Source organism: Phalangium opilio, unplaced genomic scaffold (assembly GCF_054372755.1).
Source record: "Phalangium opilio isolate 3A_F unplaced genomic scaffold, DU_Popi_V2 ptg000082l_1, whole genome shotgun sequence".
Lineage (NCBI taxonomy): Eukaryota > Metazoa > Arthropoda > Arachnida > Opiliones > Phalangiidae > Phalangium > Phalangium opilio.
Window position 1 is genome coordinate 1,762,231 of NW_028324189.1, and position 27,177 is coordinate 1,789,407.

Consider the following 27,177-nt stretch of genomic DNA (forward strand, 5'->3'; position numbering starts at 1 on the left):
CTTCTTCAATTTAGCAGACGACGCGCCCCGGTCAGTGGTCATGGACTAGTTTATTTATTCCAGGCCAGAAGGGACGCTGGCCCAATGTCCAGTTTCAAAAAATCCTTATTTCCCACCCTGGTCCTGACTCTCCAGTCTGGGAAATAAGGATATTTTTTAAACTAGTCCTTGGGACCAGTGACTCCCCTTAGTGTCCTAAATAATAAACTGGTCTCTGGAGTGGTCCCAGCCTTTCTTCTCCTATAGATTTGCGATTAATAAACTGGTACCGAGGACCAATAACCTCCACTTTTTGAATTAAAAAACTAGTCCCAAGCAATTAATAAACTGGTTTTGGACCAGAGGAAGTGTGCTTTTTCCCAGACTGGTCCTGAGCAGGGCCGAAAATAAGCACAGGACACTGGACATTGTCCAATAAAATTTTAAAATGTCCTATAATTTTTGTAAAAACTAAGGGGGTCAATGGACGTTTTGACCAATAAAAGTTTTGATAGCTTGACTATGATGGAACACTATTTTTGCACACTCCAGTGGACAATGTCCTATAAGATTTTTTTCTTATTTCCGGCCCTGATCCTGAGCTAAAGTGAGCGGTAGAACCAAGGAGGATTTAGTTATTAGAGTAGAAAACATTTTTTTATTCAAGTTTAATCCATTTTAATACATTTAATTATTAATTTCTATAAATATTTTGGCTGTTGGTACTTGATCCGCAATTTCTTGCAAAGGAATAACCAATTCCTTGAAGAAAAATATAAAGAAAATACTTAAAATTAAGTCTATTTTAGGCCTAATAATAATAATAATAATAATAATAATAATATTACCTTGAATGTTTCGGGGCAAGATTTTTTTAATAAAATTAAACATTTTTTACACTCATTAATTAGGATTTCATTGGTTTCCTTTGATCTTTTGGGGAATTCCTCTTTTGAAGAAATATCATATAAAAGTCTAGCTACCACCTTAACAATTGATTCCGCGTGATTTTCAATTCTAAAGTAGAATGAATATTCAAGGAATTAATAAAAAAATTATTAATTAACTTAATTAGCTCTTTTAATTACCTAGGCCAGGCAACTATGATTAAATTTTGAAGAGCTTTAAGCACCAAAATTCTAGATTGCTCATTTGGTCCCTTATATGTTGAGAGATATTCAAAAATAACTCTTAAAGTTCTCTGTTAAATTAAGTTAACGTTATAAAAATTGTTTCAATCTTAAAATTCATAGAAATTAATGTTAATTTCACCATTAATTACCTGAAAATGTCTAAGAATTGTAATCCCGAGTTTATCAATGAAAACAGGCAATAACTTAGAGTAAGAATCAATCACGTTTAACTTTGATTCCATTTCAGCCATTCTTAAAAGTTGACTGTAAACTTGGTCTAATTTCCCTGGCTAATAAATTGAAAATTAATTATTATAATTAAACTATAATTAAGCTAATTAATTAATATACCTTTTTATTTCTATCAGCTCGATTTGCATCCTTCTCTAGCCCTGATATAAGCAGTAATAGACAAGAGTAAACTCTGTCAATAATGTCAGTTTCTTTAGAGTAACTAAGTCTAAACAGAGCGGAGTAAAAAACCTCCGATAAACCATTCCAAGTTAACATTGTTATGGGCTAAAAGTAAATTAAATTAATTACTTAATAATTAAACAAGTTAATTAAAACTAACTTACACTATTTTTAATGAGATATTCCGTGCATTCAATTCCTAATAATTGATTTTCAAGTTGAAAATCATCCAGAAATAAAAGAATCGGAGGAATTAGGTCTGGGATAACTTTAGGCATAAATTGGTACTGGAAATTAATTAAATTAAATTAAAGATTAACTTAAAAGTACATTTATTAGGAATTAATTTTAAACATTACTGGAATAGATAAAAGAAGCCATTTAAATATCTGTGGGCTTGAAGGATTTCTTTTCCATTTCTCTCGTGTTAATGATGGTTTTAATTTATCGAGAACTCTTTGGACTAATGTTGTTTTATCAGACGTAGATTTTATCAGTAAGTTAGACAGACTGTCAAGCCCCTCATGAAGGAGTATTTTACCAAGTAAAGCTATTTATTATTTAATTGGTGTTCTCAATTGTGAAATAAAATCAAACTTACATTTTTGTTGCTGAACACATTCCTTATTTGACCATAAAAATAATTGGTGATGAGTTCCACATAGTAGGATTATAGGCTCGTACACCGTAATTAATTTGTGATTGTTTAAGTAATTTGTTTTCTCGAAAATCAAGTTTAAACATTGGAAACATTTTACAACTATCGGAGAGAAACCTTTGAAATCTTTTTCCTCAAAATCTTAATTTAAGAGTGAAACTAATGTAAATGGGCTGATACTTAATTTAATTTGGGTTTAATTAATTGTTATTAATTACCTCGATTTAAATCGTAAGGAAACTCCCTCACTCTCGCAATTTTGCACAATAAGTTGATTAACTCTTCCAGATTGAGAGATTCCGCATCATACGCAATTTCCGCAACTTCATTGATGGAATTCAAATCCTCTAATAAACTACACAACGGTTGGGACTAAAACGTTAAATACATAATTATAATACCAAAGTTACAGTTAGATTAAACTCGTAATTAATTTTAATTTAATTAACTTACTAATTTACTTAAACAAGTATAACTTTTTAAAACTGACAGATGCCTGTTAAAATCTACCGCCATTTTTAAAGTTTGACCCCGTGACCTCTTATCTTTTATTTCAACCAATAAGAACTCGCAAATAAAAAAGGCGCCAAAGTTCACGTTGCAATTACCTCATGCGTGGGGTGTGATAGTGAATGAACAGCGATAATTATGAATATAAAACTAAATAGGATACATTGACTGTCAATGTTTAGTTGATTTAATTAATTACAATAACATTAATTTTTTAACTTTAAAATGAGTCAATCAACGCAAGATTTATGGGGAGAAGCTACGGATAGTGATTTAAACTTATGCGCAATGGCTTTAGACAATTTTGAAAAAGGCAAAGAAGAAAATAATTTACCTGAGGTTGAAATTGAAGATTTGGTCTTACCAGCACCACGTCCAGCGAGAATGAGGTATCGTCGTACATTACTGATGGTTACGGATTTTGTTAAACAATCCTGGTGCGAGCAAGCGATGGAATATGATACCATCAAACCCATTGAAGAAAAAATACTTGAAATTGAGCCAGTACACATTGAGGTTGGAAGGTCAATTCACTTAGCCCGTGGTACGAAACTCTGGTCCTATAATTTTGTAGGCCTAAATTCCTCCATTCTTTAATATAAATAATATAAACCTAACTTAATTTAAAACATTTTCAGAGCTGGAAGTTTCAAAGAAAGTTCTAGTTAAAACCGAATCACGCGAAGATAAATTTGCAATAAAAATTATAAACATATTGCATATGATATTTGGTTTTCTAAATTTAAGAATTTGTATAGTAAGAGAGGTCCCAATCTTTGGAATTCCGTACGACTCGAATATTTACGTCACAGGCATTATAGACGAAATTAGATTTGACCCTACCAACTTTAAAATCACTTTAGTCGAATTAAAAACGCGTACTGTTAATAACGTACCATCGGAAAACATGGCCAAAGGACATCACCTTCAAGCTATGCTGTATAAATACCTATTTAACAACTTAATACGCAATAAAATAAGTAAAAACGATATTCAATTCCACATGAGGTTAAACTTAACGAAAGAACTCAGTCCCCAAATAATAGAACATACTAAAACGTATTCCGAACCTTTAACCAAACCGCCGTCAAATTTAGACGAATTATTGGATAAATTATTCGTAGCAGCCGCACCTATGCCTTTAATTAGTAAATTATTAATTGAGTATCGTAATCAAGGAGATAATTCGTTAATTGGTTATACGGAAGTAAGGAAAGATGAAATTTGGTTGGAGGAAACCATGAATCATTATTGTAAATTCTGGAAAATGGAACGAGAATTAGAAGGAGTCACTTTACAAGATGTTTGGAAGTGCAATAAATGTTGTTATATCGAAAAGTGTGAATGGAGGCGTAAAAAACACGAAGAAATTACTGGAATTAAATTAAACGCGAATGAAATTAATCCTGTTCCTTCAACAAGCTCGGAAATTATTTTAAAATAATTAATACTTTTATATTTATATTTACACTTATTTTAATCATGAAGCAATCATAAGCCAATACAATTAGTTGCTGTAAGTCTTCATGATATAATAATAAAAAAAAATGTAATATTTTTAAAAACAATTAAAAATCTTATAAAGAAAATTGTGCGTTTTCCAAATTATTATTATTATTATTGGTTTTTCAACATCTTTCAAAAACTTTATACAAATCGGGCAAATTTGCGACTTGTAAAATACTAGAATCTTCGGAGAATTTTTTAGGCGGTAATAAAACTTTTTTGAAAGCAGAATAAATCAAATGTTCAACTGTCCATTTCCAAGCTGGTTCCTTATCCCCCGAATTTTCATCGTCTTTATCCTTAAATTTAATTTTAATTAATTATATAATAAGACGTCATAAATTTGTAAAAATAAAAACCGTTTTTTTTTACTACTTACCTCCACATCAACTGGTACGGCGAATATTTGACCTATAACCTTTGAAATCGATTCGAAACACGGTTTTTCCTCATCCCAATGAACATCGGTAGCCAATTTGACAATTCCAATTGGTAAATTTTCCATAAATGGTACGTAATTGTCCAAAATTAACGGAAGGCATTTCAAATTGGCCTCTTCGTCAATTTCAAGAGAAAAATACTCCATTAAGAGTTCCGAATTTTCGGTCAATTTTTCGACCACTTTTTTAGCTATTTCTTCTTTCGGACCTTCTATCTCTTTCCAATTACTTTCCTCAGAGTCTAGACCCATTAGAGCCAGTTCCATCAAAGGAGCTGGTTCCTAAAGTACACAATTAATCACGCAGTTCCTTTCATCGATATAATTAAAATAATTAAAATAATTAAATTTACCGAGAGTTTTACGTAACCTAACGATCCGAAATTTCTTAACAACAATTGGTAAAATAATTCTTCGCTTAATTTTCGCGTATTTACGAGGTAAAGTTTAGTTTCGTGTTGAATTAAGGCGCTTTCGGGGTTAACGCATCCGACAAATGTATGATTTTTAATTAAATCTCGCAACCCTTAATTGTAATTAAAGTTTTTAAGTACAAATCATAATTTATATTATCTCGGTAACGATACCTGTATGATTGTTAGCTTTAATTTCGTCTCTAAGTTCTATGATAGACGTTAGAGTAACTTTACTTCTGAATTATTTTAATTGCAATTAAATTAGTAGTGGTTCGAAATAATGTAGGGGGAAAAAAGCCTATTTTTGACCTACTGTGAAAATATTTCATCTTTAGTTTGAAGGGAATTATTTTTGCTGGAATTTTGATCTTTTTTGAGAAAAGAATCAAGTTTTTGATCCTTCGCGTCCGTTCTAACTAAATTATGATCATAAATTTTAGAAGTTGATGGCGTAGTAGTAGTAGTAGTAGTTTCTTTGGGAATTGCTGATGTCGATGGAAACGGTAGCAAAGACTGCAATTTAATCAATTTCTCAATTCAATATGGCGGATGATTCGGTGACAAGGCCTAATTCTAAGCCTCGGTAAGTCCTAAGCCTAATTCTTAAGCCTCGGTACGTCCTAGGCCTAATTCTAAAGCCTCGGTAAGTCCTAAGCCTAATGCTTAAGCCTCGGTAAGTCCTAAGCCTAACTCTAAAGCCTCGGTAAATCCTAAGCCTAATAATTAAGCCTCGGTAAATCCTAAGCCTAATGTTGAAGAATAGGGAGTCGGAAAGTCCTAAGCCTAATGCTTAGGCCTCGGTAAGTCCTAAGCCTAATTCTTACCTGACTAAGGAATGTTCTTGATGAATTGCAATTCAAAAGACGTTGATCAACAGCCTGACCAATCTTTTCTACGATAGCTTCTTCATGTAGAAACCGAACTTCGTGTTTTGTTGGATGTACATTAACATCTACATTCTTGGGATTAATTTCCACGCTAATATAATTTAACTAAACTTAATTAAAACTAATTAAAAACATTTTTTTTTTCGCCGGAATACCTTATATATAAAAATGGATGAGTATGTTTTGGTAAATACGATGTATAAACGGATTCGATAACTTTTTTAAGTGACGTACTTTCGACTAATCTATCTAAAAGATGAAGTTAAACTAAGTATAGGCCTAATTAAAGTTAAAATTAAAATAATAACCTACGATTAATAAACAAGAGAAAAACTAATTTCTTAACGGAATAATTCGCGTTTGAAATTAATCCTTTCGCTTTGAACGAAAGTTTTTCATCTTCGAATTCAAATTCTAATAATTCCCTAAAATAAATAATTAAAACTAATTAACGTTAATTAAAGTTAAAATAAAACTCCTAAACTAACTTTGCCACATTAGACCCGTAAATAATTTTAATATTTTCAATTGAAGTTGATTTTTGCGGGGTCAAAACTTCGTTTGTGTTACCATCATACTAAAATGTAAAATTTTAAAAATGGACAAAAATATTTTATTTTTAGAAATTAATTTAATTAAACTAAACTAACCTTCTTACACATGAAGGCGATATTCGCATTATGTATAGCGTATTTACTAACTACATCGACAATCCTCGAATGTTCGGCCGAATAATTACTTAACGCTTTGCGACGGGTGATAATATTAAAAAACAAATCTTCGACTAAAATTTGTGTCCCATCACTTCCGGCGTATGGTTTCGGTTTCTCCTTAGGTTTACCATCAGAATACGAAACTCTATCATTTAAAATTAATTTTAATTAAAACTATTCCTCGGAAATTTGAACTTGAAGTTAAATTAAATTTCCATCCGCGCTTACCTAAAGGCGCATTTCGAATCGCGTGTTTTTGTTGTAATAGTTAAATGCGCCACGTGACTTATACTAGCTAATGCCTCGCCTCTAAATCCATAAGTGGCGATTGCGCTTAAATCTTCAAATTTTTCTAATTTACTCGTGGTAAATCTCTCGCAAACTATATCCAAATCATCTTTCTAAATTAAGAAATAATCTAATAAACTTAATTTTAAGTAAAATTAAAAGCAATTTCATTATTTTAAATTAATACCCTAATTCCAACGCCATTATCTTGAATACATAATTTTTTCATACCACCATCTTTCACTAAAACCTTTATATTAGTCGCTTTGGCGTCAATACTAAATTAAACGTACTTAATTTGAATATTTAAAACTAAACCTAATTAATAAATTCATTAAAAAAAAAACTTATACCAATTTTCCAATAATTCTTTGAGGGCATTAGCCGGTCTTTGAATAACTTCCCCGGCGGCGATTCTGTTGACAACCGTTTCATCCAATCTCTTAATAACCCCCGCAGTAGCCATTCTAATTAAAATTAAAATAATTCACGACATTAATAAATTAAATATTAATTAGTAATTCCCCCTTAAGAAAAACATCAATATTTTATACATTTCCGTCAACATACATTTCCGTCAACATAAAGAATACGCGTATCAAGAAGTTCTAAACAATAATAATTTTCTTTAAAACCATTTACTATTTGGACTTCTTTTGAGTTTGACCAGTTGACCCAAGGTGGAGCGCCTTAGGTAATTCTAACCCTTAATGAATTCTAGAACAATAAATGTTTTCCTTGAATAGTTCCTTGTTTTTTCCTTTCAAATGACCATCTCGCATGACCAACTCAATAAAAGAACCGCGATATAACAAAAAAAGCCGGTAGAATCCACCCTTAAAAACAAAATAGTTCAACGGAAAACTACAAGTCACGCAAATCAAGACTTTCGTATCAGCTATGTGTGGTTGGAGGTGAGGAGGTATTTATACGAGAGATGTGGTACATTAAGTTCTTAGCACACCTTGCTAGAAAGGTCTTTTCGTCTATCCAACCTCAACACACAAACCACAAACATACACACTCACAGATCATAATCGTAATATTGAGTTAATTTTTCACACTCGCAGCTAAAAAGCCATTGCAGCTGTGTATATTATAGGCCTAGGGTCATAAAAGGTTTTCAACAACTGTCATTATCTGAGTGAATTCTTTTATAGCTCCAACGTTCTTTCCTTCCCAATACTACAAAGACCTGGAAGTGCATCTTTTCTTAAGCTGGGACCCGATAAACTTTGTTTCTAGTCAGTTCGAAGTCATGAAATCTGCTGTAAACTCATAATAGCGCCAGTGTACTTCTTTTCGCAATTCTTTCTCATTAGATGCGTTAATCGGTTTCTATCCAAAGCTTGTTTTTCGTGTACCCGTGGTACACCAACAAACATACACACAGACACACAAACAAAACCGTACCACAAAGCTAGGTCTGTTTGCATAATCACAGTGAGCAAAAAAAGTTATTTAAGTTGAATATAACACTTTCTAAGGCTGGAGTCTATAGTATATTCAATGGAAAAACAATCATTTTGTTGTTAAATACCCCAATCTTAAATTGGCGCGGCGGGACTTAAAGGAGCCCCAATTGCCCAAGTTTATTGATTCTTTCTCTGGGAGTTTTGTGAAGCCACGGAGAATTCTATCGTTTTCCGTAAAAGTTACGTAAGTTACCTCGTACCTAATGCGCCTGCGTTTTTCATCCTTATTCTTACTAGATCTAGCAAAAAGGCGGGAAAAGCCGCGAGATCCTTCGGTAAAACTCCATTCAAAGAGCCAGTCCGTAACTGGTAACAATTGGAAGTCTTAGTCTATCATCATGAAGCTTATCCGGAAGTTAATCCCGAGCGGCGGCCTGGCGCGTTTATCTCCAACCTTGACCACTAGTTGACCTCGAGTCTAGCTAGTCGTAAGACTGTTTCAAACGCGGCGCGACGGTCATCGTTGGGTCATGGAATTCAATCTCGTCAATCAAAACCCACTCGTTGACAACCCATCGGTTGTTGTCACGGAAATCATATCTTTAGAAGATTTTACAACAAACGGGACGGTAACATCCCGACCTAATTTTAACGCTGTGACATTTGACCTTTGTTTAAACTGCACGGTGACCCCGGTAAGGTTAACGTGGCGGGATATCTTGGACCCGAGTTTTTACGAATTGGTTCCCGAACATTGGTTACAATTCGAACCTCCTTCTCACCAGGAACACGTGGCATTAGGAATTCTGTACATTATAATTTTAATACCGGCTTTGGTTGGAAATTTCATGATAATATGGCTATATTTCACGTAAGTATTCCGTCTTGTCTATCACGTGACAATTTACTTGTTTGTAATAAATATCGTGAAATCGGACATAGGCCTAATATAATATTCCATCATAAAACCAATAGACCAACTTTACCATAGTTATCAGACTAGGAGGATTGATACCATTTACAACAGGAGGCGAGGCTACTTGGTACCGCGCTTTGTCCGCCGAGTAACCAGGCCTCTTGGTGTAAATGGTCCCCCTAGTCTGAAAACTATGCATCAAGTGTTTGTTGGATTATCTTATGAAATTTTCCACACAAAACGAAAGAGTGTAACATACCGACATTAAGTATGACACGTAATCAAACCCATTAATGAATCCTTAAGAAATTTAGCTTTACTGCAATTTCAAGTATCATACTTAGAGTCAGTATGTTACTTATACCGCGACGAAGAAAGGGAAAAAATATGAATTACAGCGCCTCTGTCCCAGATACCGTGGAGCTGACAGTATAATGGCATTCTATGTTATTTTTATATACAATTCAAGGCGAATAAAGGCGTAATAGTGTCATCCCCGTATCCTGAAAAGAATTTTCCTACCCACTGATTTAGATTTATAGGCTTTAAGAAGCTTTAACATTTCTTCTTCACCGCATTCTAAAGTACCAATAAGATGTGTTAAACGTCTTATAGGCTGACAATCTATTGAGAAAGATAAAGATGAAATTTCATACAATACTTTTTTAAATTTTTAAAGCGCGAGATTTCCGAGTCTGAAAATTCAAAAGAATATTTCAATTCATTCACTCCTCTTTTTCAATTTCAAATAAGCGCTCGGTACTTCTTATTGTTACGAGGTTTTTAAGTAAACAGAGAAAAGAATTGTTCGCAAATATTTGGGTATTGGGCTTGAGAATATGTATAGTTTATTTAAAAAAATATGTTCTAAACAGAAACATTTTTACATAGAAGAAAATGTTAAAGGAAAAGGGGTAGTTAACATAACAATATAAAAGAAAAAATTAGTGATATCTTGTTACAAAATAATTAGCTTTTAATTAGTCTTAAAAACAATCAAGGACTACCGCGTTGTCATTGCTTTAGTGGAGTCTGTTAAACAGAACCTCTTACCCTTATCTCTCTCAGCCTTTGAGAATTCAACCAATCCCGTAGGGGTAACTTGGGTAAGAGGTTCAGTTTAGCAGACGCCACTAAAGCAATCGTTCTTTTAAGGTATAATGTTATGTTACTAGATCTTTCCTTTAATTTTGATTCAAAATTCGAAGTATCCTTTAGTATCCGGAGCTCTCTTAAAATAGCCCTTTTGGTCTAGGGCGGTCCACGCGATTTAGGGTTTCACAGCTCATTAACTTTACAAAGTGTTCAAGTCCAGAAAAACTGTTAACAATCCAGTCCTTCAAAAGTGGGTTTCCGATCATTACGTTATGAATTTATAAAATTCCCCCTTGAATACGCGACACAAAAATAACTACGAAGATCAGGCCTACATAACAGCTCAATATAGCAATAAATTAAACCAAAGTATATTCATGATATTTTTAAACTTATTCTAGGATATAGTTAAAAGATATTGGAAATTGCTAGAGGGGCGATTTTAAAATATATATATTTGGAGTTCCACATAAATAAAAATCAAACGAAAAACCGATAATATTCTTTCCGATAAACGTTACATCATAGTAGTCTGAACGGATTCGTTAAACAACAAAAAATAATATTACCGATAAAAGTTTAGATGGTCAAACCATTGGCCAAACAACAACTCAATACGTAAACATAAAATATTTTGTGGTTTTAAGGGATCAATTTCGAGTTGGATAACACACCGAGTCTTACTTTAAAAAAATACTTCACGTTACAAACTTCATTTGGCACGTTCCTGACAACGAAATATTGATATTTCCCAAAATAAATACGACTTTTCTTGATATAAAGTTAATAGAAACGCTATCCATATAATAATACGAGACTACATACGCGTAAACCTGACGTAGGTGACTCCACTTTACGTTAAGCCTAAGGCGAGTAAGGCTCAACCTACATCCTAAAACATCAAAGAGACTAGCCTGAAAGCTATGCGGTCCTTTATGGTATTATTCTAAAGAATGGTGTCACACATTTGCTCCTTATTCAAAAAAGTTCAGAGCGACTAGTTAAGAGCAAAAATAGGCATTAATAATAATACTAGCTTCATTACATGTTCAAAACACCCATAGGGCTTTGTTTCAATGGATCACGAGCCCCTATGCCTAACCCAAGCCAACTCTAATGTAACACTTACATAACACAACCCAACCCAACCCTAATGTAACCGTTACATAACACAACCCAACCCTGCCATTACGTAACCCTTAGCTAACACAACCCAACCCTACCATTACGTAACCCTGAGCTAACACAACCCAACCGTCCCAACCCTACCATTACGTAACCCTGAGCTAACACAACCCAACCGTCCCAACCCTACCATTACGTAACCCTGAGCTAACACAACCCAACCCTACCATTACGTAACCCTGAGCTAACACAACCCAACCCTACCATTACGTAACCCTGAGCTAACACAACCCAACCCTACCATTACGTAACCCTGAGCTAACACAACCCAACCCTACCATTACGTAACCCTGAACTAACACAACCCAACCCTACCATTACGTAACCCTGAGCTAACACAACCCAACCCTACCATTACGTAACCCTGAGCTAACACAACCCACGTAACCCTTAGCTTACACACACAACACAACCCAAATGTAACCCTTAGCTAACCTAACCCAACACTATTGTTACACTTTTCTAACCCTGAACTATCATTCCATAAACAGGTCAGGTTGCCGTCTTTTAACTCCGAACTAGGCTAACTCACAGCCTAATTATGTTAAACCCGAGAGAGAGAGGGAGGGCGAAAAAGTAAGGAATTCTACCTATAGAGAATTTGTGTGGCATTGGCTTAATGCTCGGTTTGGAGAAGGCTTATAATCCACTCCTAACTAAAACCCAGACATAAGGGCCTAATCCTGCGAGGAAAATAAGAAAAGACAGCTCCACAAAAACACATTAAGAACAGCTCTTATTCAATTACAACCGTACTACCATCGTCCCTTTTCAACCATTTGAATGCACCAAGGGTAACCTTAAGTGCTGTTCGCTCTGCGTCTTAAATTAACATTGACTTAAGTAAAATATACCTACAAAAAAAACTAAGAATACCCACGTAGGTAATCACATAAAAAGAATGCATTCGATTAGAATATAAGCTTTTGAAATATGTGTGGGCGTATGTCAAAAACATATCTAGGTACTTTATGCGAGTTTGCTTTGATAATATGTAAATAAACTACCTTTTATATTTACTAAGCCGACAAAATGGATAAATCATGTTAAACTACTTCAAGATCTACTGACCATCCTATAATATTTTTACTTTTTTTCTGTTTGTTTTGATATAATATGTAAATAAAGGACTATATTTATATAGGGAGTTTCTGAAAGGTACGTCAAAAATTGAGGGGGATGTTCTGTGGTCGATTTTATGTATATATTTATACATTATAAATAATGCCACTGACCACGACTTTAACATAACTGACCATATTATATTTTTTTCCTTTTCATTTTAGGTCAAAACCTTTAAGGACACCTTCAAATATCTTAGTGGTCAATCTGGCCATTAGTGATCTCTTTATGAACATTAAGATGCCCGTTTTCATTTACAACAGTTTCTGTTATGGACCAGTTACGGGCGCGTGGGGTAAGTTAAAGTCTTGTACGCGCGCATTTATGCTAATGTAATATTAGCTGTAGGGTAGGGTAACCTAAGATGGAGTAATTTTATTAAAATAATTTTAAGATTTTAAAATTAGATAGATTAAAATATTCAAGTTTGAAACACGAGCCTAGAAAAATATTGTAAAATATTCAGTAACCCAACACCGACTTGGAAAAGATAATCTATTGAACAACGAAAAATTTCATGAAGGTAACAACTCTCATCCTAGGTTGCAAATTCTACGGTTTTCTGGGCGGTTTTTCCGGTACATGCGCTATCATGACGATAGCGGCCATGTCGGCGGAGCGTTACATATCAATATCTCGACCTTTGAACCCATCGGGTCGTATGACAACAACCAGGGCCATTCTGGTAGCCCTATTCATATGGATCTACTCCCTAATATTCAGCGTTATGCCCTTATTGGGCATAAACCGTTACATTCCGGAAGGATACTTAACAAGTTGTTCTTTCGACTACCTATCAACGGATATGACAAGCAGAGTATTTGTCCTGGCATTCTTCGCGGCGGCTTTCTGCGTACCGTTACTTATAATTTGCTACAGTTATTGCGGAATTGTCATGGCGGTACGTAGCAGCGAACGAGGGTTCAAAGGTAACTCGCAAACTCACAGACCGGTGAAAGGTGGCAAGGCCAAATCAAATGGTACTGGTACGACAAAAACCGAAGTTAGATTGGCGCAAATCGCCTTTACTTTGATATCAATTTGGTTGATATCGTGGACCCCTTACGCTACAGTCGCCCTTATGGGTATCTTCACCGATCGCAAGGCATTAACGCCGATGACGTCAATGATTCCCGCCCTGTTCGCCAAGACGTCATCAGTTTTTAACCCTTTCGTTTATAGTTTGGTAAGTATTTGTTCCGGAGACGAGTGTGCCATCATTGCCATTATGGGATAGGGACAACGCAAACTTAGTCGAGAAGTTCTTTAACTTATGTCGCACAATCATTCTATTTCACACAGACTCATCCCAGATTCAAAATGGAAATAAACCGAAGATATTTTTGGTGGAAATCGGCCCATAATTCCTTTCGGCATCGTTTATCAATGCATTCCTCTATAAGCGGGTCATTTGCCGGGGGACAACCCGAAGATGACGAAAACATCGGCGACCAACAAGAAATTAAAATGAAGGAAGGATCAAAGACAAATTTATCCAAAAATTCCAAGAAAAATAAAGAATCCCTTGACCTTTCACCCCGAGATCGAGATGAAGAAGATCAAGAGGACATCTTCGATTCCTCCTCCAGAGATTCGGAAGATGACGGTGAATCAACCGAGGAAGAAATACCACTCCCACCACCAATGGCGCAAAAACAAAATTCAAAACCGGAAGTTAAAACCGCGCCACTTCCGAAAGGGAAGCAAAATAATTATGAAATTAAAATCGAAAAGGATAATAGCGTTTATACAATTAGCCAGGCAACGGCGGAGGGATACGAGAGTAACACGCCTAATAAAAGCAAAATCAAATCTAAAAAATATTTTAGACGTTCCCTTTAAAGGGAGAGTGTCACGCGAGAGACAAAAATCGAGCAAAGTTAACAACCACGAACCAAAAGATCCTAAGTTTAAATATATATTTGGAATTTTTTAATATTAAATTCCTTGATGCCCCATTAGGTTTAATTGACACCTCTACCATTTTTTGATAAGGACGATATAGTTACGAAGAGATAGAGATACTTTGGAAGGGAAAATGGGAAGTTGAACAGGAAGTTAAGGCGATTATAATTGTGTAAAGGACGGGTTGTTATATATGAAAGAAAAAGAAAGAAATATAACAAGAAAAAGAAAAACTATTTTATACAGAGGGGCACCATTATCCAGGATATTACGACGACGTGGAAAGTTTAAAAAGAAAATCGCCACGTTAATAATAATGTCTATTTTTTAAAAAAGAAAGAAAAATTTCCTCCCCTTCATTATTTTGATCTACTTATTGAAACGAAACAGTATTAATCTATAATCAGGGTTCATACAACTTTTGGAAAAATTATTTCCATGAGTTTTCCAGGTTATTTCCCCAACATATTTCCCTGGGTTTCTATATCCCATATATTTCCATGATTTTCCCAGGTTATTTCCCCAACATATTTCCCTGGGTTTCTATATCCCATATATTTCCATGATTTTCCCCAATATATTTCCCTGATTTTTCCCCATACATTTCCCAGGGTTTTTCACCCATATATTTCCGTGGTTTTCCCCCATATATTTTCCTGGTTTTTCCCCCCATATATTTCCCTGGTTTTCCCCCCCCATATATTTCCTTGGTTTTTCCCCCCATATATTTCCCTGGTTTTTCCCCCCATATATTTCCCTGGTTTTTCCCCCCATATATTTCCCTGGTTTTTCCCCCATAAATTTCCCTGGTTTTTCCCCCATAAATTTCCCTGGTTTTTCCCAATAAATTTCCCTGGTTTTTCCCAATAAATTTCCCTGGTTTTCCCCCATATATTTCCCTGGTTTTTTCCCCCCATATATTTCCCTGGGTTTTTTCCCCGTAAATTTTCTGACAAATGTTAATTTCCCTGAGGTTTTCATCAACGATTTATTTCCCTGAGTTTTTCAGGTTTGTATGAACCCTGTATGTATAATGTATCTCCGTCCACCTTGAAATTCCATAAAATATTTATTTTAAAGTTAATATTAAAATTTAAATATATTTAAAAAAGAAAATTAAAGTACGGTTCTGAATGGCGGTTTCTTCAAAGTAAATTAAAGAATCAGTTAATCATGGTCTATTCCTTTAAATAATATAAGACACTAACTTATCTTTACGTAATATTTTTGATCTAGTCACGATCGTGATAATGGGTTAGTCCAAAACGTCACGGTTTAATTCTCCATAAATAAATTAATTTTTAATTTAGTACGGTGTTTAGAATTAATTAGCATTAACGTTAATTTACATGTACACTCGTCTTAAATTAAAATTAAAAAAAAAAAATAATGCCAATAAAAGGATTTGAGATTTTTTTCCCCAATTCACAAACAATTTTTTTTCCTGCTATTTCTTGGAATTCACCTCGACTTTAATCAGGCTAAGCTAATTAATTAAGCCGGATTTTTGTTTTTTTTAAAAAAGTGCGATCAAAAACCACGTTTTCGTTTCTTAGAAACCATAATCCGAAGAAGTAAAGGATAAAATAGCAGCTTAAAAGATAAAAAAGTCTTCAAGTTTAAATACATTTCATTTCATCTCAAATTTAAAGCAAACTTTACGGTTTAAATTTCAAAACAAATATGAGTTTGGTTTTTGTATTTTCACTTTAATTTAGTCTTACAGGGTTCTGACGAAATTTTCACACTGAAATCTCTGATCAAAGTGTGCCATAATATCCCTGACCATTTTAAGGTGTTTTACCAGAGCCTACTTCATCACACCTGGTCCCTGGATGATATTTAGCAAACCTAACGAAATCCCTGACTTTCCTACCCCCCCCCCCCAACCTATTTTCCAAATCCCTGACTTATCCAGGTTTTGTACGAACCCTGTCTTAACACGTGGGTGCGTAGGACAAATATGGGTTGTTTGAAGTCCCTAAACCGATAAACTCGTGTGTTTTTCAAAGTAATCTCTGTTACAAAACGTCCTTTGAAGTTCTCAGTAAAATGTCTTTGATATAAAACCCAAACTCACTAGAGAGTCTAAAGTAAACACTAAGATATTCTATATGTTATAAAAAACACATTGAAATTTTAAAATAGGATTTGGGTATTTCGATGAAATACAGGAGTGACTAATCATGTGAAATTTGATGGTGATTTCACGGAAATTTACACGTGGGATTCACGTGAAATTGAGGGCGATTTCCCAAATCTCGTTTAAGTTTACAAATTAATTATAAGTGATTTACCCCTCGGCTTGATGACGTAATGAGTCTTTTATTTTAAAATAAAAATAAGAAGTAACAAGTTTCTTTAGTTCTTTTGAATTAACGCGGAAAAATGTATTCTGACATCACGTGACGCAATACGTTCTTGAGAAATTGGCGTAAATTAAATGGATCAGTAAATTCACGTCTAAAAACTTCAAAATTTAGTTTATGACTTCGAAATCGATAAAAACCAAATTGTTTTATCTACAATAGCAATAAGTTGGAAATAAGATACGCGCGTCTTTAAAAAAAAAGATTGTGAAATCTATTCTACAGAGATAGACTTATCATATCAAACAGACTGTAAAAAACCCCAATTTCTAACGCCTAAAATTTTCTTTACAAGTTCTATCATATTTAAATATTTTAAGCCTAACCCGGACAAGAAGAAAAAGAGACACACAGCGAAATATAAATTATCATAATCACTGAACTAGGCTACACTTATTTTCATAATTTAAAGTGTAGTTGACACTAAACGAAAACGATGTTTTGACATATTTTCATTCTATAGAAAGAAATGGCACAAAGTCTATGGGACATCAAAGGTCCTCAAATGGCTAATGGCCTTTGAATATATTTACACCATCAAAGGAAACCGTCAACAATTTATATTTAACTTTTTTCTTAAAATTATCCGGATGATTCTCATCTTCCCTTTAAAGTCTAGATAGCTATTTGGTAATAAAAGTCACGTGGTAGCCGAAGGTCTTTCCAAGTTGTAACTCTCTCTCATTGGAGCAGGGGAAAGCGGGAGCTAGGAGGTTAAAATCAACGGAGTTTCGCGCTACGCGTGTTATTGTAGAAGTAGACGTAGTAAACCCCCTACAAGCGTAACTAGATTTTTATATAGAATAGATAGGACCACAACCTAATAGCTGAATACCTACCCCCCCTCAAAAAAGTAATACCCGCCCAAACCCAACTGTCTTCTATTAAAAAAAGTTTACCAAGTTAAACAGGACGCCGACAACGAGCTCCGACCGTAGCAAGCGTTTAGGGATAAAATTCTCATAGCAAGAAATTTTATTATTATTAAAAGGTTTAATTTAATTTTAATAATTAATCATGAAGGTTGTGTTTTTAATTGGAGTTTCATTCCTAACCATCGTTTCTTTCTACGGAGGTAAGTTTTTAATTTTATTGATTCCAACTTTATGTTATTTAGGACTAAAGTGTTAAGTGTGTGACCTAATTATGCAATATTCGTTAATTTGTAATAATTTTTTTTTTTTTTTTTTAAGTTTCGTCGCTCAAGTGTTACCAATGTAACTCCGCAATGGATGATAACTGCGAGGATTTAAAGGGCGAAGAGTATTTACTAGAATGTGGCAAAGATGGACAATTAAAAGATAGTTCAGCTTATAAAGTTTGTCGTAAATTAGATCAATGGGTGGATTTCGAAGTTTTGGACAGTAAGTTTCAGAGTTAATTCGAGCTTAATGACCTTGTACTACGTTAATATAACCTTCTTGTTTTAATAGATAAACCATTTAAGAGGGTTCTCAGACAATGTGGTATCGAAAAAGACCCTAAAATCTGCCAATATAAAGCTGGTTTTGGTGGAAGAGTGAATACCTGTGAATGCGAAGAAGACGGTTGCAATGGAGCTTCTACACTCACTATTTTACCCATTATCCTGGTATCTACACTAGCCTTGGCTTTTTACGCCCGTTCATGATGGGATCAACTAATCCCCCAATAAAAACGATGCATTTTATGCGCGACAGTAGCAATTTGTACAAATTATTTCCCCCCCCCCCCCTTAGAATACAATTAATCAATTTGAAAGCGGCTTTCATTCAATCATAGCAATAATATTCATGGAATACTAGTCACAGATAGGTTTAAATTAATATTATTTACATACATGTATTAGGTTAAGGCCAAGGCCTAAGTTAACTTTCGTGACAGTGTGAGTCTGTGACTAACATTCCAAATAATAACATAATGAATTTTTAAGATATCATACCAAAAAGTGCCTTAGATAATATAATTAAATTTTAACTCACATTATATTGTAGATCTTTACAGAGAGTTGAGAAATAAAGCGTGTTTTTTTTACGTTGGACTGAAATTAAAAATAATTTTAAGTGAACTTTTTCCTAAGCCTAATACGAGTAACACTATTCCTGACCTATGCTCCAGACTTCGCGCGCGAACTTGCCAACTGTTGATTGGTTCACGCGACGGTAGCGCCACCCAATGAGAGTTTTGAAAAATGGCGGGAAATAATGGCGGGAACGAGTCGCGCGCCAAATTCAAACAACAGAAAACGATAACATAATTTTAAACGCGGTGTAAATTGAATTTTTAGACTCTGAAAGATGTAAAAGACTTTTCTTAACACGTTTTCATTCTAATAATAACATTTCTTACGAGACTTCGGAAGAAATAATAGTTCGCGCGAACAAATTCATTTTTGGGAGACTTCCAAATCAGATTTTCGGTAGTTTATGAACTAAATATTCCGAGCTCATCCTAAACAATTCAAAGTAATAAATAAACTTACATTTAAAACGTTCTTATTTAGTTAAGTATCTGAACCCCATGTTTCAGCGTGGAAACCTAAACTTTAAATGAAATTTCTACCAACTAAAGCACTCTATAATAGAGTCTATATCAAAAAATATAAAACTTAATATTCCAAATTAAATTAATTCCAAACGACACTCCGGACTTATTGGACCAAGGAACTTTAAGAAGCTAAAACGAATTCAGTATCACACCTCACCAAAAACACTTTTATAAATGTCAAAGTTTCCATCTAGCGCAAAAACTCATAACTGGGCGGTCTTCTAACTCTGAAACTTTGTTTTCTCTAACACTAATGACGCTAAAGGTTATTTTAAGAATTTTTTCGCGGTCTATCGGAGGGTGGATAACTTAGTCCTTATTGGTTGAGATTTTAAAGGGCACAGCTGTGTATTAAGTAGGACTTAGATAGACTGTCACCACCTGTATTTGGAGGAACCCCATTTGTGTCTTGATAAAGTTTAGAACCATTTTAGATCGTGGTTCGAACAGACGGTTGTAAAATTTATGCTAAGTTATATTAACTTTATAGATTTCTAGTTCCATCTAAAATTAGAAACGAAATTTTGTTCCTTTTTTTATCGTTCGAATTCCGCTTTGCCAAGAAACACGGATCAAATTTGTTGGCGAAAAACAACTAAGATTTGAAAGCGGAGTATACATCGAATTGCCGGTTAGATTCGCCTTTTAACAGACAACATTTTTGTTTCGAATTTCAAGCTACAAATTAACTCGTATAAAATCATGGATTTCAAGATATACTTCTTAACTACGCTTCTAATTGTACTTATTAGTATCCTGGACCAAAGTAAGTCTGATTTTGATTGGTTAAAAGATACCAATATAAGTTAAAAATTAGTTTTCGGTGTATAATCCGTGTTTAAAATTGTACTATTTTCTTTTGGGGGTGTAGGTACGGCTTTACACTGTTACTGGTGTAACTCTAGAGACGACAACAACTGCGAAAAGACTAAAAATGGGACCCATTTGGTTAATTGCGATGATAAAGTCGCTACTCATAAACCACCCGGTGGAAAATTTACTTTGTGCAGAAAAATGGTTGTATCTCGTAAGAATAATTTTTTTCTTCATGTCCCAAGGTGTTGCTATTCATAAAAAATTGCTTAACCTTGCTAATCTCGTTTTGTCTAATTATCGAATGCGGTTCGAAAACACGAAACTAATTTAGTGATTTGTCATAGTGAGTGGCCTGAAACCCGCATAAAATTTGCATATCCACGCTGGTAAACCTGTTTCTTATACAGTTAGCGTAATATAAAACTATGCTTAGCAATATTTGCCGATTCATCTTGAACTTAAACCTATGAAAGTTGTTATGTTAAAACTTAAAAACATTGGCAACCAACGACTTAACCGTACCTAACTATATAAATGACGGCTCATTATATAACAAGTTTTAAAATTAGGCTAAGCATTTTCTACAAATTTGATGATTCATCTTAAGAAGGCTTAAATAAAGGGTCAAGGGTTATAAAAATAAGGGTTAACTAATCTAACCTTAATTATTTTATAGTTCCCGATTCTCAAAGCAGAACTATAAGAACTTGCGGTTATGAAGAATACAAGTAAGTTTCGTAAAAATAAGAATTTATTTTTTTGAAATATAAAAAAAAAAACTTATCAGAACTAAATAATAACTCGAAAATTAAACCCTTTGTGTTCTAGAAACCCTTGCTACTATACCGCTACCAGGGACGTAAAATCAACAGTTTGCCAATGTTTCGAGGACGGTTGCAATTCGGCTCCTAGCACTAACGCGGCATTTGCTTTACTATTCTGTCCACTAATAGTTAGTTTATTAAAAAGATAGATTCATAAAAATTCAATAGAAATCAAACCCATAACAAAATAAATATCGATCACTTCGCCGCGCGTAGGTTAAATTCTAAAGTCGCCTTTTGTAGGTCATTTCTAAATTGTGTTTTTTTTTCTTTTGGAGTTACTTGTAATTGCCAAAGTTTGACACACATTGCGAATAAAAGTTCATAATTACAAGTTGGTGGAAAGGGAAGTATATTTTTAGATCCTTTACATCTTTGAGATAGTTTGGAAAAGTGCCAATATGTTTGTAGTCCTATGATTACAAACTTAATTTTTTTTTCTCTTCGAAAGGTTAACATTTTTGTTCTTTCTTCCATGTTTTTGTTAGAGGTATTTTTTATAGAACATTAACGTTAATTGTTAATTGCTAATTAAATTTTCGCTGTTTGTCACCACCAAATATAATATAAAAAATTTCTGATCATTACTGCCACTTATATTCGTGAAATACTTTAGTAAGAATAAATAATTTCTTGACTACATTTTTTCGTTTATTCCTAACTTGACGACGTTGACCTATTCTTAAATTGACGCTTGTCTATTTTACTTTGTTAGTTAAAAAGTAAGGACATCATTCGAAAATAGACATTCGTCTAGTGAACGAAAAACGTTCTGTTGCGTTGTGCAACAACTAAAACGGCTGTATCTTATCTATTTTACCAAGCATATTAAAAATTAGACAAAAACGAGTTTTGCTTCGCAGTCCTTAAAAAACTGCATCCTTGGCGACACTTTTTCAAACCCACAAAGGGGGGCCAGAAATTAGAAATTATTATATGTATTGCAGTTTGAAATTAAGTTTAATCGATATGGGAAATTGGGTTTTAATCGCGTAGTTCAAACATTGTTATGATTAGAAATTTTACAACAAAAACGGGTATAAATGCAGCGGAGTTTCGAGATAATTGAGCTTAGATTTTCACGTACGAAAATGTTCTCGTAAAAACTTATCCATGTCAAATAATTAAGGCGAACAAATACAAAATGAGTTTTTAGCATTTTAATTTTGCTCGATGGAACAGATAAGAACACTAATTTAGTACAGGCAAGGCAGGTAATTTAGTACAGGCAAGGCAGGGCGTTGCGCGCAATATAATAATAATAGGCCTAGTAATAAATTTCGTTTCGTCCGACGTTTATGAATTCCACCATTACGATAAAAATTTATTATTTTTATTAAAAAAAAAAAATACTGTTATTTACAAAATTCCCGTTAAACTTGTCTCTAACGCGAAGGCCTAAATCATCAACTTCTTATAGGGTTTTACGGTCAACTAACAATATTTCCAAATATATACTCCACGGGGATTCCCCGGTATTAGGAAGGGAAGGCGCGCTGCGGCACCTTTGAGCTTTGAAGTCTGGGCGCCGGCGCGGTGGGGTTTCCCAGCTGCGAGGCTTGCACAACTTCAAGGATGCCGCTTTAACAGTGCAGATACTGCATACCAACGGGTTGGGAACCACCTTCAGGAGGGGTTTCCCCAAGAATGTAGCATTCCCCAGACAGGCACAATAGAAGCCGCCATTTTGGGAATGCGGAAAAATGGTACCGGAAACAGACGCGATAGAATGGGAATGCGGAAAGATTACACTTCCTTTTTAGCTCCATCCACAATTATATCGTGAGTGACTTATAATTTAACGCCCAGACCGAACCTCTTTACCTAGGAAGTTGAAATTTCGCAGGGACGTTATTCTTAACTAGTAGATGATCATTAAGAAATATTTTTGTAATCCGCCGCCATCTTGAAAAATGGAGGCCATCCCCACCCTAGTTGCTATTTACGTTAATCGCGTAGTACTTATTAAGTATATGATTGTAACTAACATTTATGCCAATAGACGCGCGACAATTCTGACCAGAGATTTATAGAAACGCCGCTTTTATACCCGTTTTTGTTGAAAAATGTCTAACAATAATAATCATTTGAACATTAAAATCGTTAAGTACATTAAAAATGAAGGTACCATTCGAAAGTAGGCATTCTGTAGATAAAACTTACAAACTTTCAGGTAAATATACCGTTAAATAAAGGGGGCAGTGGAAAAAGAATGAAAAACAATTGAATTCGTAAAACACTTTCTTTTAATAATATAATTTACAATTAGTTGTATTGAAGTTTAATAGACTGTTTCTTCTGTTTGGACAACATTTCGCTAACGGATTCCCTCCTGACATTGGACCCGTTAATCCTTCGCATTTTGAATTCGAGGGCGCTATTGCCTACAGTTGATTTTTGTGTAGCATTTTCGATAGGAACTACCTCAAATTTTGTAGATCTGAGAGTAGAGAAAATCAATCGTATCTTTAATATATTCCATCGGATCTCCGCGAGACATATAGGCTTTGGTAGACGTTAGTAATACCCATGTATGCTATAAAAATTTTCCGCCTCCCCTCCACTGTCTTTTTCATCTTGGTACGATGCCTCCTGTCTTTCTACGGCATCTTTTAAATTATCATCACAACTTTGGTTCGAATCTTCGGCTTCATTATCAAATTCTTCTTGAACTTTGCGTTTTTTTCCTCTATTAATCGAAATATTCTCTTGCTTTTTAACCATGAACGTCGCCACCTTTTCTAAAAACGTAGCTGGGAGTTTCTTACTTCCTAATTTTTTAATTTTAGCAAGCTGTAATCGAAATTAGTTTAATTGAACATTAATTAATTAATCAGTGGTGAATTAAAATATATAAACCTTAATTTCTTTTTGAGTCGCGTTTCTTTCGTGAATTTCTTTGCGTTTATCTTTAAGCTGTTGTTTTTCATCACGCGCCTTTTTGGCAATTGCCTGTTGTTGTTGCAAGGCGTAACTTTTGGCATTTTGAAAATCTTCCTCAACTGGAGGACTATCATCGTCGCTATCAATATTTGGATCGTCCAAATTGCTCATATCTTCATTTTGGAAGAAAATTAAGAAGATTTTCTAAATCAAGGATTCATTTTCAACAACTTCCTTAACATCGAAGTCTCTATTCACCAATTTCCCTAAAGCCACTCACTATCCCGTGTTATAATCCCATAAAATTCTATCCAAACCCATTTGATTCAGCCTTAAAAGCAGTCCTTACCACATTCAGGAGGTATAAATTTTTGGTGTAAAATATCCAAGCATTGCCCAAAAACTCGACTAACAGTGGAAGTTGAAATTCCAAAACGGTAACCCAAGTCGCGTTGAGGCACATTAAGTTGCATCTTCATGCAAGTCATCATTAATTGTTGAAAAGGGGTCAATGACATTTTAAGGGACTTTAAACTATCCTTAATTACATCGTAAAGTTCGAGAAAAGCTTCGTATGTTGGTATCCCAGTATAAAAATACGTTTTTGCGTTATCGCCTTCCAGAAATCCTTCATTCAATATAGTTCTCGATAGTGCATTTCTCAGTTCGTAAACTTCTTCATTTCTAACACTTAGTTCGTCTTGTAAGGCTTTCATCTGATTGGTAATTTGATTTTTATCATCCTCCAATGTTTCTATCCTTTTTGTTAAAGTGTTATAAATCGAATCTCTTTCCGATTGCAAATATTTGATTCTGCTCGATAGTGTTTCAATGTACGCGTCTTTCTGGGTGTCAATTGTAGAACAATTTGATGGCACTACTAAGGATTGGGGTAACGTAATTGGTTTAAGTATCGTCAACTGTGGTACTTCGTCACTTTGAGATACGTTTGTCTCAGAAACTGTTTCATAATCTTGAAGATGAGCTGTAATAGTTTCAGCTTCATTTGCAAAACACAACCTAGTAGGAGTGATTTCCGTTTCAGCCTGATCATGCTCCAAGTTTGACATCGTTAAAACTTCATCCTCAACAGCACAATTTTGATTAATATCTTCAGAATTTTCAGATTTGGGTTCATCAAGACCAATCGAGTCGCTAACAGTTGAAACTTTTTGAACTATTCTTGAAATGCTGCTAACTTGTGGGGCAGCTAAGTTTGATTGACTAATCCCACACCCTCGTGTTGTGGGTTTAAACTGATAAACCATCTTTTCTATGTATTTTGTTTTATGTTCAACATCTACTTTTTGATTATTGACGATTTTGCTAGTGTCTTTAAAAGGATAGAGTCCCAACTCTCTTAATTGTTCTTTTAACTCTGTGTTTAATGTCATAACATTTGAATCGATCATTTTTCCATTTATAACAATGGACGGTACCCAATCTTTTTTGTTACATTCATATAATCCAGCCGGCTTTCCTAATGAAGTCGGAAAACGTTATATCTAATGTTTATTTTACAGGAAAAGTTCAGGTAACATTATATAAACCCTAAAAGAACTGACTTTTCTTTTATTAAAATTAAAAAAGAAAAATAACTTATCTCTTATTACAAAATAATTAGCATTTAATTCGTCTTAAAAACGAGGACTGCTGTGCCGCCATTGTTTTAGTGGCGTCTGCTAAACCGAACCACTTCTTCCTCTCTCACCCTATCAGAATAGGGGATTTACGAGAGGTATTCTGTGGGCGCTGCCATAACCTGTCGGCGGCCTTTAGTTAGTGGCTGACATTCCCTGTGGTCGAACGCGCTCCGTAGCCTTGGCAGAACAACTCTCCCAAAAGGGGGCGGTAACCTCGTAAGTCCCGTTATCTGAGTTGTGACGTCACGGGCTTAGGTTTGGCAGTGGGCGGCCATGTTTGGTACCGCTTTGGTTCTACAGGCAAGGCGTCTGAGATAGCTCTATTCAACCAATGCCATAAGGGGGGGGGGGCGAACCACTTCTGCCTCTCTCACCCTATCAGAATAGAGCTATATCAGCTGTGACGTCACGGGCTTTTGGCAGTGGGCCGCCATGTTTGGTACGCTTTGGTTCTACAGGCAAGGGTCTGAGATAGCTCTATTCAACCAAGGCCATAAGGGGGGGGGGTAGAAGACGCCACTAAAGCATTGGCAGCACAGTAGGCCTCGTTTTTAAGACTAATTAAATGCTAACTATTTTGTAGCCTAATAAGAGATCATTTATTTTTAATATTTTTCCTTATATATTTAGAAAAAGGCCACTCTTTTAAGGTATAATGTTATGTTACCTGAACATTTCCTTTAATAAAAATTAAGGATTCATTTCTATACAACGCGTACCAGTTTCAAAATGATCCGAACACACTTTTCCATCTTTGGCATGATCATTGATTTCAGTAGGGTCACTGTATATTATTTCAAACCACTTTGAACGTCTAAGTTCACTAATTCTTTTAGTTCTTTCACCTTGATGCGCAATTACAGATGGTAAAGCGAAAAACTTCAACTTTGTCCCGTTTGAATTGAACGAACAGTGTCCGTAGCGTATTTTATTCTCACAACCCGGTATTACACACGAATTTTTCCCTTTTCCCATCTTAAAAACTAACTAAAGCAATGCTTGGTCAAGTGTCAATCAATCAATACCTCCGTATAAGACAAAGGCTTAGCGTTAATCACGCGTTAAACATGGTTTAAGTCACACTTTAACTTTAATTTCGGAGCGAGAATTATAACACTATGAACAATAAGACCATATCGAAATACAACAATAATTGAATTAATTTGTTTTATTAAGAAAAACCTCCAGAAATGTTCCTAAACGCGATGCCTTGTTCCCAATTTGTTTACAACGTATACCTTATCGACCTTTAACCCTACCACGTTGCGCCAAGGCTTAAAATTCCCGGGCACATGATGTTACACGTATGGACGGCAAAATTTCCCCACAAATAAAGTTAATTGGGACTTACCAATTGTCGATGAAGTTCTTGTACACTCCCTAATCAATCTTAATAATTAATAATCTTACTTTATGTAATTAACATATACGAAAAACGCGGACAAATCTTTTACCGACTTTTCTCCGATGTGGAGAACATTCAGAAATGAAAAGAAATCACGTGATTGCGAAATGCGAATGCGCAGGTCATAAAA

General features: G+C 34.7%; 7 protein-coding genes across 9 annotated transcripts; 4 read left to right on the forward strand and 3 right to left on the reverse strand.

Annotated features, from left to right (window-relative positions):
- Positions 1 to 603: 603 nt before the first annotated feature.
- Positions 604 to 2,840, reverse strand: LOC149650809 (TELO2-interacting protein 2-like). Its single transcript, XM_089847470.1, has 10 exons — positions 2,638 to 2,840; positions 2,403 to 2,556; positions 2,128 to 2,325; positions 1,886 to 2,076; positions 1,691 to 1,813; positions 1,464 to 1,631; positions 1,262 to 1,402; positions 1,068 to 1,180; positions 828 to 996; positions 604 to 741 (listed from the first exon to the last, which is right to left on the reverse strand). Exons 1-10 carry the CDS (start codon positions 2,698 to 2,700, stop codon positions 667 to 669), a joined length of 1,395 nt encoding a protein of 464 aa, XP_089703596.1. The 5' UTR covers positions 2,701 to 2,840; the 3' UTR covers positions 604 to 666.
- A 79-nt stretch (positions 2,841 to 2,919) lies between these two features.
- Positions 2,920 to 4,283, forward strand: LOC149650810 (exonuclease V-like). The gene is made up of 2 exons (XM_089847472.1): positions 2,920 to 3,238; positions 3,333 to 4,283. The coding sequence occupies exons 1-2, from the start codon at positions 2,920 to 2,922 to the stop codon at positions 4,136 to 4,138; spliced, it is 1,125 nt and encodes a 374-aa protein (XP_089703598.1). The 3' UTR covers positions 4,139 to 4,283.
- A 31-nt stretch (positions 4,284 to 4,314) lies between these two features.
- On the reverse strand, positions 4,315 to 27,134 carry Mlh1 (DNA mismatch repair ATPase Mlh1). 2 transcript variants are annotated; one of them, XM_089847448.1, is made up of 14 exons: positions 26,994 to 27,134; positions 7,297 to 7,410; positions 7,131 to 7,221; positions 6,884 to 7,056; positions 6,593 to 6,800; positions 6,431 to 6,519; positions 6,255 to 6,367; positions 6,098 to 6,191; positions 5,880 to 6,033; positions 5,369 to 5,568; positions 5,227 to 5,291; positions 4,993 to 5,165; positions 4,580 to 4,921; positions 4,315 to 4,499 (listed from the first exon to the last, which is right to left on the reverse strand). In XM_089847448.1, the coding sequence occupies exons 2-14, from the start codon at positions 7,407 to 7,409 to the stop codon at positions 4,323 to 4,325; spliced, it is 1,992 nt and encodes a 663-aa protein (XP_089703574.1). In that variant the 5' UTR covers position 7,410; positions 26,994 to 27,134; the 3' UTR covers positions 4,315 to 4,322. The 2 variants fall into 2 exon arrangements, with proteins under 2 accessions (XP_089703574.1, XP_089703575.1); XM_089847449.1 differs by lacking the exon at positions 26,994 to 27,134 and adding an exon at positions 18,912 to 19,051.
- Positions 8,334 to 15,056, forward strand: LOC149650812 (opsin, ultraviolet-sensitive-like). Of its 2 annotated transcripts, XM_089847465.1 has the most exons (5): positions 8,334 to 9,053; positions 9,144 to 9,229; positions 12,841 to 12,971; positions 13,219 to 13,862; positions 13,979 to 15,056. In XM_089847465.1, the coding sequence occupies exons 1-5, from the start codon at positions 8,889 to 8,891 to the stop codon at positions 14,516 to 14,518; spliced, it is 1,566 nt and encodes a 521-aa protein (XP_089703591.1). In that variant the 5' UTR covers positions 8,334 to 8,888; the 3' UTR covers positions 14,519 to 15,056. The 2 variants fall into 2 exon arrangements, with proteins under 2 accessions (XP_089703591.1, XP_089703590.1); XM_089847464.1 differs by having other exon boundaries at positions 8,334 to 9,229.
- Positions 17,631 to 18,963, forward strand: LOC149650813 (uncharacterized). The gene is made up of 3 exons (XM_089847474.1): positions 17,631 to 18,025; positions 18,144 to 18,314; positions 18,384 to 18,963. Exons 1-3 carry the CDS (start codon positions 17,968 to 17,970, stop codon positions 18,578 to 18,580), a joined length of 426 nt encoding a protein of 141 aa, XP_089703600.1. The 5' UTR covers positions 17,631 to 17,967; the 3' UTR covers positions 18,581 to 18,963.
- LOC149650814 (uncharacterized) lies at positions 19,229 to 21,758 on the forward strand. Its single transcript, XM_089847475.1, has 4 exons — positions 19,229 to 20,242; positions 20,348 to 20,503; positions 20,969 to 21,020; positions 21,121 to 21,758. The coding sequence occupies exons 1-4, from the start codon at positions 20,179 to 20,181 to the stop codon at positions 21,263 to 21,265; spliced, it is 417 nt and encodes a 138-aa protein (XP_089703601.1). The 5' UTR covers positions 19,229 to 20,178; the 3' UTR covers positions 21,266 to 21,758.
- On the reverse strand, positions 23,340 to 26,981 carry LOC149650815 (uncharacterized). Its single transcript, XM_089847447.1, has 5 exons — positions 26,362 to 26,981; positions 24,349 to 25,479; positions 23,976 to 24,172; positions 23,644 to 23,909; positions 23,340 to 23,556 (listed from the first exon to the last, which is right to left on the reverse strand). The coding sequence occupies exons 1-5, from the start codon at positions 26,615 to 26,617 to the stop codon at positions 23,382 to 23,384; spliced, it is 2,025 nt and encodes a 674-aa protein (XP_089703573.1). The 5' UTR covers positions 26,618 to 26,981; the 3' UTR covers positions 23,340 to 23,381.
- Positions 27,135 to 27,177: the final 43 nt, after the last annotated feature.

What these genes read in the sequence shown, in the direction of transcription:
- LOC149650809 (XM_089847470.1), bottom strand. Translation starts at nt 2,700, where the DNA reads ATGGCGGTAGATTTTAACAGGCATCTGTCAGTTTTAAAAAGTTATACT. An exon ending in ATGTGTTCAGCAACAAAAAT is followed by an intron (nt 2,077 to 2,127) that starts GTAAGTTTGATT and finishes AATAATAAATAG; the next exon opens with CTTTACTTGGTAAAATACTC. An exon ending in GAGCTGATAGAAATAAAAAG is followed by an intron (nt 1,403 to 1,463) that starts GTATATTAATTA and finishes TCAATTTATTAG; the next exon opens with CCAGGGAAATTAGACCAAGT.
- LOC149650810 (XM_089847472.1), top strand. Translation starts at nt 2,920, where the DNA reads ATGAGTCAATCAACGCAAGATTTATGGGGAGAAGCTACGGATAGTGAT. An exon ending in GTCAATTCACTTAGCCCGTG is followed by an intron (nt 3,239 to 3,332) that starts GTACGAAACTCT and finishes AAACATTTTCAG; the next exon opens with AGCTGGAAGTTTCAAAGAAA.
- Mlh1 (XM_089847448.1), bottom strand. Translation starts at nt 7,409, where the DNA reads ATGGCTACTGCGGGGGTTATTAAGAGATTGGATGAAACGGTTGTCAAC. An exon ending in CATCCATTTTTATATATAAG is followed by an intron (nt 6,034 to 6,097) that starts GTATTCCGGCGA and finishes AAATTATATTAG; the next exon opens with CGTGGAAATTAATCCCAAGA. An exon ending in CAAGAACATTCCTTAGTCAG is followed by an intron (nt 5,569 to 5,879) that starts GTAAGAATTAGG and finishes ATTAAATTGCAG; the next exon opens with TCTTTGCTACCGTTTCCATC.
- LOC149650812 (XM_089847464.1), top strand. Translation starts at nt 8,889, where the DNA reads ATGGAATTCAATCTCGTCAATCAAAACCCACTCGTTGACAACCCATCG. An exon ending in ATAATATGGCTATATTTCAC is followed by an intron (nt 9,230 to 12,840) that starts GTAAGTATTCCG and finishes TTTTCATTTTAG; the next exon opens with GTCAAAACCTTTAAGGACAC. An exon ending in ACCCTTTCGTTTATAGTTTG is followed by an intron (nt 13,863 to 13,978) that starts GTAAGTATTTGT and finishes TATTTCACACAG; the next exon opens with ACTCATCCCAGATTCAAAAT.
- LOC149650813 (XM_089847474.1), top strand. Translation starts at nt 17,968, where the DNA reads ATGAAGGTTGTGTTTTTAATTGGAGTTTCATTCCTAACCATCGTTTCT. An exon ending in CATCGTTTCTTTCTACGGAG is followed by an intron (nt 18,026 to 18,143) that starts GTAAGTTTTTAA and finishes TTTTTTTTTAAG; the next exon opens with TTTCGTCGCTCAAGTGTTAC. An exon ending in GGATTTCGAAGTTTTGGACA is followed by an intron (nt 18,315 to 18,383) that starts GTAAGTTTCAGA and finishes TTGTTTTAATAG; the next exon opens with ATAAACCATTTAAGAGGGTT.
- LOC149650814 (XM_089847475.1), top strand. Translation starts at nt 20,179, where the DNA reads ATGGATTTCAAGATATACTTCTTAACTACGCTTCTAATTGTACTTATT. An exon ending in TATTAGTATCCTGGACCAAA is followed by an intron (nt 20,243 to 20,347) that starts GTAAGTCTGATT and finishes TTGGGGGTGTAG; the next exon opens with GTACGGCTTTACACTGTTAC. An exon ending in CAGAAAAATGGTTGTATCTC is followed by an intron (nt 20,504 to 20,968) that starts GTAAGAATAATT and finishes ATTATTTTATAG; the next exon opens with TTCCCGATTCTCAAAGCAGA.
- LOC149650815 (XM_089847447.1), bottom strand. Translation starts at nt 26,617, where the DNA reads ATGGGAAAAGGGAAAAATTCGTGTGTAATACCGGGTTGTGAGAATAAA. An exon ending in TTCGGATCATTTTGAAACTG is followed by an intron (nt 25,480 to 26,361) that starts GTACGCGTTGTA and finishes CGACTTCATTAG; the next exon opens with GAAAGCCGGCTGGATTATAT. An exon ending in CGACTCAAAAAGAAATTAAG is followed by an intron (nt 23,910 to 23,975) that starts GTTTATATATTT and finishes TTTCGATTACAG; the next exon opens with CTTGCTAAAATTAAAAAATT.